Source organism: Diplotaxodon limnothrissa, linkage group LG7 (genome assembly GCF_057381915.1).
Source record: "Diplotaxodon limnothrissa isolate DT_005_m linkage group LG7, D_limnothrissa_male_GT1.1, whole genome shotgun sequence".
NCBI lineage: Eukaryota > Metazoa > Chordata > Actinopteri > Cichliformes > Cichlidae > Diplotaxodon > Diplotaxodon limnothrissa.
The window spans coordinates 62,701,404-62,711,517 of record NC_140602.1 but is presented as its reverse complement, the minus strand read 5'-3'; the positions used below and the strand labels follow the sequence as shown (position 1 = coordinate 62,711,517).

Below are 10,114 nucleotides of genomic sequence, written 5' to 3'. Positions count from 1 at the left end.
GTTCTACAAGTTGTGCCTCCATCGCTTGTGTCCAGATCACACGCTGCACAGCCGTGCTGCTCCGTCTTTTTCGCTGACATTTGTGTTTGCGCGTGCGCAGTGTGACAAACTGCGGTGACACCCTCACGACCAAGCGATTGATGATCGGGAGCTGGTCGTGAGGTGTTAATCGCGTCTCGTTACCCCACGTATACTACACGACGCACGATGAAGGCCAAAATCGGGCCGATCGCCAAATCGGTCGCACGACTCAAAAATCGGTTCAAAATGGGCCAAAAATCGCACAGTGTAAGCCCAGCATTACACTCACACAGACACACCACCACCACCATCAACTTTGCTAAATTGCTAATGAAAAACATTGATCAGGCAGCTGTGATTGAGCAGCAGTGTAAATCCCACTATTTTCACGGTTGTTGTGGTCGTGATAATTTTGTGATGCCACATCGAAAAGGCTCGGATGAGCTTTGAAAAGTTCTACAAGTTGTGCCTCCATCACTTGTGTCCAGATCACACGCTGCACAGCCGTGCTGCTCCATCTTTTACACCAACGTTTACGTGTTTGCGCGCGAGCAGTGTGAGCGGCTGTGATGAGACCCTCACGAGCGATTGATGATCGGGAGCTGGTCGTGAGGTGTTAATCGCTTCTCGTTACCCCACGTATACTACACGACGCACGATGAAGATCACTCAAAAATCGGCTCAAAATGGGCCTAAAACCGCACAGTGTAAGCCCAGCATTAGAGCAGCAATGTTTGTTCCCCTCAGAGAAAGGGAAGAATGGGAAAAGGAAAACACCTGGCTGGAAAAAGTTAATATGGGCATGTGCAGTGAATATCAGCGCTATGTGGCCAGAAGTGTGATAATATAATTTATTTTGTGTAATAAACAACTGCAAGGATAGATGATTACAACAAATAGATGACTAATACATAAAAGTAATACATAGATGAATAATGATGATGAGTTAAGATGCGTAATCATGGGAACAAGCGGGTTTACAAACAGGAGCAGCTGATTAGCATTAGAAAAGCTGAAATAATACCTCAACTGAAGCCAATTGTACTAAATGCACTAAATGTGCACTGTTACAAGAATGTTTTTCTTTCTATTGTTTTCTATTATTTTAAGTTAAGCAGGACAGAGTTCTTTTAAAGAAAGATTTACTTATATTCTCAAAAGTTAAGCATGACAGGCTTCTGTTTAAGAAGGAGACCTGTTTTATTGTGTTAATGTTGTCATTTTGAGCTAAAAATAAATGGCTAAATGATCATTTGTTTCACATGTGTTCATATCACAAAGAATAAACATCTACTTAAATCAAATTCAAGTCAAATGGTTAAAAAAATAATTTCACACACAAAAAAAAGAGCTAGAAAATTCACCACACTGGGAAGGGTGAAGACAACTGGGTCGCCCGGCCCTGGCCACGAGGTGTCCCTTATTTATTTTTCAGGGAGTTGGCAACCCTAAGTGTGGGGCAGGCGGTGTTTCAGATCCTCAAATAGATACTGAATGACCAGGGCACACCATTCTGTAAATCTGTTCGGACCAGTATGTACCACCCTCAGACTGATGGGCTGGTGGAGCAGCTGAATAACACTTTAAAGTTCATGATTTGTAAGTTTAGTCACGAGGATGAAGGCAATTGAGCTCGCTGGTTAGCACATCTGTTGTTTGCGGGAGGCCTCCACGGGTTTTCTCCCTTTGAGTCGCTGTTCCGCAGAAAGCCGCAGGGGGTTTTGGACCTAGTTAACAAAAATTTGAGGAAGGTCCAAGCCTAGCAAAAAATTGAAATTTAAACACATTTAAACTTAAAAAAAAAAAAAAAAAAAGTTAATCACATTGATTTTACATTCTTTCCAAGTGTCATAGTGTAAAGCCAAAAAGGATAAAATAAATAAATAAATAAACTGAGCTTGTTTTAGGAGTAAACCCACACCAAATTAATACCTATAGAAGAAACAGAAACAAGCACTGGTGCCCTGGATGTTTGATCTGTTGTCTGATGATTGACGGAGAGAACTTCAAAAAGTGCATTTTGGGTAAATTTTGAAGGGTCACGTCAGGTAAGAGATGTGGTTGCTCTAGATAGCTTCTGTCATTTGAAACCTCTCCCTTTTACCTACATTTAGCCTCAGTAAATTTGAGTTTGGCAATCCTGGGCCAAAATTACATCATTAGTAAGGTTCAAATGACAACTACTTGCAAATATTAAGGAAGAATGTTTTATTGAAATTAAAACAACAACAACAAAAAACAAAAACAGGAAAACAATGTTAAAGAGGCCTATGCTCTCCTAGAATTACAGCTACTTTTCAGCTATTTATTTTTCCACAATTAAAGATTCTGCTTATAAAATGCCATAATTCATCACACTGCAGAGATGGATGGGAAATTTTAAAAAGAAAGATACCTGTGGGAACTTGCCATTTAAAAAAGAAAAAAAAAATCCATGTGCAGTAGCAAGACACTTTTTGAACTGAATAAATAAAAAAGGAAAACTAAACTGAAGCTAAAGTATGAAATCAGCAGTTAAGGCAAAACGCTGAGAGAATCGCTCAGGAGCTTTTTACACAGTGAATCAAAGGAAACAGTATTTATCACGTCACTTATATGCATCTATTGTTGGCACGCGCTACTATAAATATTTGTCAATTACTTTCCTTGGGAGGGATACATAAGATCAAAAATTGTAATTATTTAAAATATGAAGTCATTTAACAGTATGAGTCTGGCATTGGGCGTATAAAAAGATATTTTTCCTACTTTTATGGCAGAATGTGGGTGTGGTGCAAACAGACTGTAGCTTAAAGAAACTCTTTGCTACTCAAAACACTCTTAACTTGTGTTAATTTCCTAAAACATGTTGTGAGTTTACAAAAAAGGAAGGAAGCACGGCATGGATCTGATGGCTGACCCAACAGGTGCTCTTCAGCTGCACAGAGAGAAGTGCAAAAAACAAAATCCAGGAAGTCTTATAAGATTTCCTGCATGTAATCTTTTGCTGAATAATATTTGAGGGATGAGAAGTCCAGAGGGTAGCGCTAAGAGAAAACTTCCGCTTTATCATTAGAGAAAGTAGGGGGTGGTTGTTCGAGGAGGTATCACACGTTCAGAGTCGGGAACGGCTCGAAACAGCTTGGGCTCTCGTCTGTTGACGTCCTTGAAGACCATGATGGAGGCAATGTTCCCACAGCGGTAGCAGTAGTTGGGCGCTGACCACACGGTCACCAGTTTCTCATCAAACATGAACTTGTAGCCTTCGTGAACCAGCTGGTGTGCACGGCAGATGAGCTTCAAGTTGTTGATGTGAACAAACTAAAACACAACAGATTAGAGAAGTAAGTAAAAGGAGGTTGACACACCTGGGTTAAAGGATGCTTTCCAATGACTGGTTTTCCAACACGGATGGCTCAACATACCTCATTAGTAACCTTGGAGCCAAAAAGCCAGCCAGCACCTCGTGGACTGATAGCCCAGGTGTCCACATCCTCTGGATCTGACCACACAAGATCACAAAAAGCCCCCTTGTGAGGAATCTCCTGGTTGCGTTCGATGGTTCGGATCTGGTCCAAAGTCTTGATGTCCGGTGAGAGACCACCATGGACACACAGGATCTGCTCATCTATCAACTGGGATTAGGGTTTAAAACATACTATTATGAACAAATCAATGAATAAACCCAAGTCAATAGACATCTCTATTAGCAACACTTCAAAGTTGCCATCTGCTTGTCTCTGTTCTACTCTTTCACAAACTGGAAAATCCTGACAGCAGAACAACTTTCAGGAAAGTTTGAAGTGCAGTACATTCAGCTGCTAAAGAGTGCTCATGAGATCTGGTAGCAGAACTGAAGAGGGCAGTGTCAGAGTGTTTTCACACCTTCTGTGTTTAGTCTGTTTAAATCAAAGTCTGGTTTGTTTTCCTCCTTGGCCAGATTCATTTGTGCAGATGTGAATCGCCAAACAAGCATACTGAGACCATTTGGAGGAAGTGGTCTCAGAGCAGTTCTGAATCAACTCCAGAACGGTTTGTTTATGGAGTGAACATGATCTGACCTCAATCTAGGACTGCAGCTATCGATTATTTTTGAAATCAAGGAATCTATTGATTATTCCATTGATCAATCATGTAATATGCTAAGAAATACTTTCTTCTTATTAATAAGCAATAAATATCCCAAAAAGAGAAAAAAACCCCCAAGGCTTTCAGAATGAACTGCTCACTGGTTTTTGAGAAGATTTTAGAAACTGCAATGTTTTAAAACTTAACTGCATACAACAAATTTAAACTCAACTCTTCGATTGCATGTATGTGGCATATTAAAATTCTTTTAAAAGAAACATTTTCTTAAATACAAAAATACATAAATAATCCCAATACAGTCAAAAGACATATATTCAATCTAAACTAAGGCATAACAAATTATCTTTACTATGTCTTCTTTCTGGCTTCCTAACATTAATAGGAGGCAAAAAGAGTTCTGAAACGAGGCAGTTCTGGTGTCCGCTCATGTTTGAGTTCAGTGTGCAAGTAAACTTGGTAATCAGACTAAGTTAACAGTTCATCTGCATATTTTAATATAAATTCAGGAGGCTCGTTGGTTAAACGTCTCCATTGTTTAACACATTGGCAGGCTACACAGCCGTGTGTTAAACAATGCATTGAAGCAAAGAATGTGGGTCGAAGATTTTTTATAATCAAATTATTTGAATTACTCAATGGATCCTTGCAGCCCTTGATCCAGACCAACTACCAAGTGTGCATTGTAGCCATGTACGCTTTGTATTATAGATTGTGGAAAGGTACTATAGATGAAAAAATGATCTGTATGAGCTAGCAACTAGCTGTGAACGTAAATTCTCCGACGGTCCCACAAACACCACCTTCTTCCTGTATTTGCTCACTCCCCAGACACACCTGGCCAATAAGTGGACTAAATATTCTCACATGGTTTCTAGCGGCTCATTCTGGTTTCCTTTGAGTTCACTTGGATTTTTCTCAAACCAAATCATAGGGAAAAGCTACAAGTTTATTAACTCATAAATTGATTGGGACCAGAATAAACCATCTATTGATGTGAAAACACCCTTACTCTACAAAAATGTCTGCCACACTTTACTGTTCTTACTCTTCTCTAAAAGCAAGAACACATCCAAAATCATAAGTGAGCTGAAGCCTTGGATGCATAATTTCTTGAAATCTATCTTCCTGCTGTTGAAACAGACTAGCTTGCGATGACGGTCATGGTTATGATTCTGCCTGTGTCATGACCATTTTCAATAGGTTTAGCACTGATTGCATCTAGCGTTTATGTATGGAGTGAGTTGTTTTCTGGCGTTCTATAGTTTTGTGTTGGTAATACACCTGTTACAGAAGATTATATGGATACTTATATATCCATAAGATCATTAAAAGAAAGAAGTAACCTCAGAGTACTTTTTAATTGAATTCCTGGAGAATTATTGCCTTGATCCTTGTTGTGCTCTGTCTGTGATGATGAATACTGTAATAAATATTTAATGCAAAGCTAACTGCCTGCTGGATAAAGGCACCTTTTAATATTAAACCCCCCAAAATTAAGAAAATGTTATGTAAACCAGTGTGCTCTTTGTTTTGTTGTGATGCTAAAGACCCAATGTTTTAAATTGCAGCTTATTATGATAATGTATTAAATGAAGTAACAAGCAGCCATTTACATAAAGATAACATACAGGGGGTGAATAGCTACTTAAGATGTCTTTATGGATGCACTGGTTCCAATTATGCTGCATTTAAAAAGGAACAATAGTTAAATGTCATGTAACCGGAGAGAAGGAATCAGACTTACAGCTGCCACAGTCAGCATATCAAACACTTTCGTGCAATACCGCCAGGCATTTGCATTTCCATACTTTGTCTGACACTCATCTAAAACAAACAACAGACAAACAGAAAATGTAAACCATTGTTAATAATGAATTTTGAACTTAGTAAACACACAAAAAATGTATTTCCATAAATACATGAAGTGAAGTACATACCATAAAATCCATACACTTGAGTTATCTGTCTGCTCTCATGGTTCCCTCGAAGGAGTGTGATACGATCTGGCCACTTGGCTTTTAAAGCTAGCAGGTGTGTAAAAGTCTCCAAGCTATAATATCCTCTGTCTACAAAATCTCCCTGGGAAGAAGAACAAGAAGACATTATTAAAGACTCAGACACTAAAAAGGTTCTGGAAAAGGTGGATATTTGTATGAGAACAGAACACCTGCTTTTTATTTTAACTAGTTGCATTAAACTTGCAAATGCAGACTGGTTAAAGCAACATGTAACTAGGGATGTTCCTGGTGACCAATTTCTTAGTCGACTAAACGAAGAAACAATATAAACTAACCCACTAGTCTAAAAGTAAGACACGCTCCGATATTAAGTTAAATTTGAGAACCGTTTAATGGGAAATTTCAAAAACTAATAACAAAGGCATCTGAAACTATTAATCACGTTCTTCAATAATGAGTCCTGCCACTTAAATGTGCGGCACCTCACATCATGTATTATCAACATTACACGTTATTCAAAAATTCTCAATGATAGGTTTTCATGGGCTGATTCAGCTGCTGAGAGGCATTACAATTTTATGTAATGGTATTACAACATGCCTAACAGCCTTCATCATTCAGATTTATTTAAATGTGCTGCAGCTCAGGCAAAAGTAAAGGGAGCTTACTTACCATGAAAATGTAATTTGTGTCTGGTACTTGGCCTCCAGTTCTGAAGAGCTCGCATAGATCATAAAACTAGAGAGGAAGATTAAGAAGAACTCATCAATCAAAATATTTAAATTAGAACTAGCACACGTACCAATAAACCTTGAAACCAAAATGAACTAAACTGGGGTACGAAAAACCCCTTTTCCACTAGTAACTACTTGATTCAACTTGGTTTTTAGGGTTTCCCAACAGGTACCAGTACTGGTAAAAGTACCTGGTACCAGCTACTTTTTATAGTACCGACTCAGCCGGGGTTCCAATGAGCCGAGTCGAGCCTGACGTCAATTGACTGCATGCCATCACTGGATAAATCAAGAGTGACTCCTTCACAAGAATCAAACCCGGAATTTTTGAAACCAGGCAACGAGGGAAATGGCTACACCCAAACTAACACCGTGGTCCAATGACAAGGTGCAGATGTTTACTAATGGTTTAGCAGCGAGTATATTATTGTCTTGATGTTCTCAGTTGTTGTGTGCCATAATGACCTCACCCACATTAATTGCAATTAAAAATGACCGGAGCAGAGTAGAGCAGAGTCAAGTTGAGCAGAGCCAAGTAGGTGCTAGTGAAAAAAAGAATCCTAACTTAACTTATTTCCAAATTATATTCGTATTATAAATGCTTTTTATGACTGCAATAACATATTGCCACCGATCCTATATTGGGGTGGCTGTAGCTTTAGAGGTAGAGGTAGAGTGGGTCATTTACTGATTGGGAGGTTGCCGTTTCAATCCCTAGCTGCTCCAGTCTGCATGCCAAATATCCTTCAACAAGATACTAACCCCAAGTTGCTATCTGATGCCTCCATCGGTCTGAATGTGTGTGAATGTTAGATGGAAAGCGCTTAAAGCATAGAAAAAAGTGCTTGTGTGAATGAGGCGTGTTATATAAAGCGCCCTGAGTGCTCTGGGAGAGTAGAAAAGCTCTACATAAGAATCACTCCATTTACCATCTAAATGGAGTGATTCCATTTAGATGGTAAATGGTACGCTTTTCTTGTTAGCGGTTTCTTTCTCTCTCTTTTTTGCTACAAGTTGACTCATGGCACAGGGTACACCACTGCTCATGATGGAATGAGACCTGTTATCTCGGAGGAGCTACAGAGTAGACAATGGTGCTGCAGAGCTGGAGCTAAACAAAGAGCTGAGGTGGAAGAGTGGGATATGAAATGTCCATTCCAGCTATTATATGGGGAATGTGAGGTCCTTGGATAATAAGATGGACAAGCTTGTAGTGGTGATTCAGACCCAAAGCGAATACTGATTGGCTTCCCAAACTTGCAAAAACAGTTGAACAAATTTGTCCACCTGAAAAAAAAGTGCTGAAGTCTTGGACAACTTCACATCAACAGCATGCTGAACTGAAGCTGCAGACAAGAAGGGGCTAAGTAAAAACTGTTTCCTAAAACAGAAGTGCAGCAAATATTACAGATGCTCAATCAGTCTGTTGTGGTTTTATTGCCATTTTAAAACTCAATTTGCTTTGATGATGATTAAATATTTTACTGGTCAATAATAATAATAATAATAATAATAATAATAATAATAATAATAATAATAACAATAATAATATTCACTTCTGTAATCAAAAGTATTTTCAAAATATGGGATAAATAAAGCATTTTTTTCTTCTTCTGTATTTTGCCCATGGTGAAAATTGTGCATCACCCTGGGAGAAAATTATAGAAGAAGAAAAAACAAAAATCACACAGACCTACCTGACCATGAATGTCTCCACAAACTGTAACCGGAGTAGCGACTGGCTGAACATTTGATTCTTCAAGCAGCAAATCACAAACATAATCACATAATCTCTACAGGAGGAAAAACACAACACTGTTAGTGGACACAGGCACCTGGAAACACACTATATTAAAGGCAGCGTGTGTATCACACAGCCCATTAAATTCTATTCTTACAGATGGACTGTAAAATGGGAAATGGGTTGGGATTTACATTCTGTGCTGCATCTTGTGCAACAATACTTTTACATGCAGACTGAAGGATCTTCCACTATCTCCCGAACCACAGCACTAGAAACGCTAGAACTCTTTAAAGGCGATTTGTAGGCATGATCTGTGACAAGGTAGGCACTCAGCTGAGTGCTATGTTTCTGCAGTCATGTGACTTTCACATTTCATATTTCTGTGGTAATCTTGTAAGTAGTTTAACTGCTAGTTACAGTTAATTAAACTAGCTGTAGTCCAGATTTTTCCCTATGTCAGATCGGGCACTAATAGGGGCCATCTATTTCCAAGTATGAAGTAATTAATGTCCTACTGAATATTAACTTGTTTTTTAAGTGAAACATTTTCACAGCAGTGTGACTAAAGGACTCAAATGGGATGTAAAGAATACAGTTAGGAACTACTTTGATCTCAGTTCATTCTGAGACATTTACAAAGTCAAAATGACTCCTTTTTCAGAAAGTTTCATTTTTCTTTGCAACGCACTCAGAGTCTGTCTGATATTTAGCTCTGCTCTGATCGCCGTTTCAAGCAAAGCCTCAGAGCAGAGGGATGAATAAACGTATAGATGTTGTCTTCCTTATGCTATTTACACCCCCAGTGCACATTTCATCGGAATATTTCGGCTACCATGATATCTTTCCACAGTTAAACCTATATCTTATATTTAAAGTTAATACGGCTTATGGTAACGGCAGACACTGACACAGCAGTGGTTCCCATTACAATGTTTTAAGTGGCACCTTCCTCACTATTCACACCGACGTGTTTAACAGAGTCAACATGCGTTATAATTCTGTGAGATTCATTTTTAAAAGCTGAAACAAACAACAGAGTATTACTTGAGCGTGAAACCCAGTTAAAACTACCGGCCACATTTGTTGAACAAACCTCGTCTAGTCGCACCATGACCTTTTACGAATACTAACAGAGCTTATCTGAAGTTAAATCCAGAAACTTCGACTCACCTTTAGATCATTTTCAGGCAGATATTTGCACTGTCTCGCTATTTCTACGTACTTATCGAGGTCTAAAGGCGCCATTATCGAAACGCTAAAAGCAGCTAAACTGCAGCTAGCTTCCTTTTCTTCTTCCTGTTCGCTCGCCGCTCCTTCATTTTCAACTTCAATTCCCTGCATCAAATCAGCCTACCACATCCTGCCCACATTTTCAAAATAAAACTATTTACCAATGACACAGAGGCTAGTAATGAACAGCAACTAAATTAAACTTAGAAATGTCAAGAAAGAAAATATATAATCTACCATAAGTGCTCATTTAAGTAAATTTCCGGCTGATAATAGCGAATGTTATAATACCTTTATGTCGAACGTCGCATTGAAAGGAAATGAACTGAAGCCAACTTGACTCTCGTCAATGGGCTTTA

At 38.8% G+C, this 10,114-nt stretch overlaps 1 protein-coding gene across 1 annotated transcript; it reads right to left on the bottom strand.

Moving 5' to 3' along the window:
• Positions 1-2,564: 2,564 nt before the first annotated feature.
• On the bottom strand, positions 2,565-9,824 carry ppp6c (protein phosphatase 6, catalytic subunit). The gene is made up of 7 exons (XM_085358638.1): positions 9,696-9,824; positions 8,479-8,574; positions 6,720-6,785; positions 6,027-6,168; positions 5,834-5,913; positions 3,426-3,635; positions 2,565-3,321 (listed from the first exon to the last, which is right to left on the bottom strand). The coding sequence occupies exons 1-7, from the start codon at positions 9,768-9,770 to the stop codon at positions 3,073-3,075; spliced, it is 918 nt and encodes a 305-aa protein (XP_085214764.1). The 5' UTR covers positions 9,771-9,824; the 3' UTR covers positions 2,565-3,072.
• Positions 9,825-10,114: the final 290 nt, after the last annotated feature.

Bases quoted from the DNA above. Each gene is read 5' to 3' on its own strand.
- ppp6c (XM_085358638.1), bottom strand. From the start codon at position 9,770: ATGGCGCCTTTAGACCTCGATAAGTACGTAGAAATAGCGAGACAGTGC. The intron at 6,169-6,719 runs GTAAGTAAGCTC...TCTTCTTCCCAG, and splicing joins ACACAAATTACATTTTCATG to GGAGATTTTGTAGACAGAGG. The intron at 3,636-5,833 runs GTAAGTCTGATT...CCCTAATCCCAG, and splicing joins ATATGCTGACTGTGGCAGCT to TTGATAGATGAGCAGATCCT.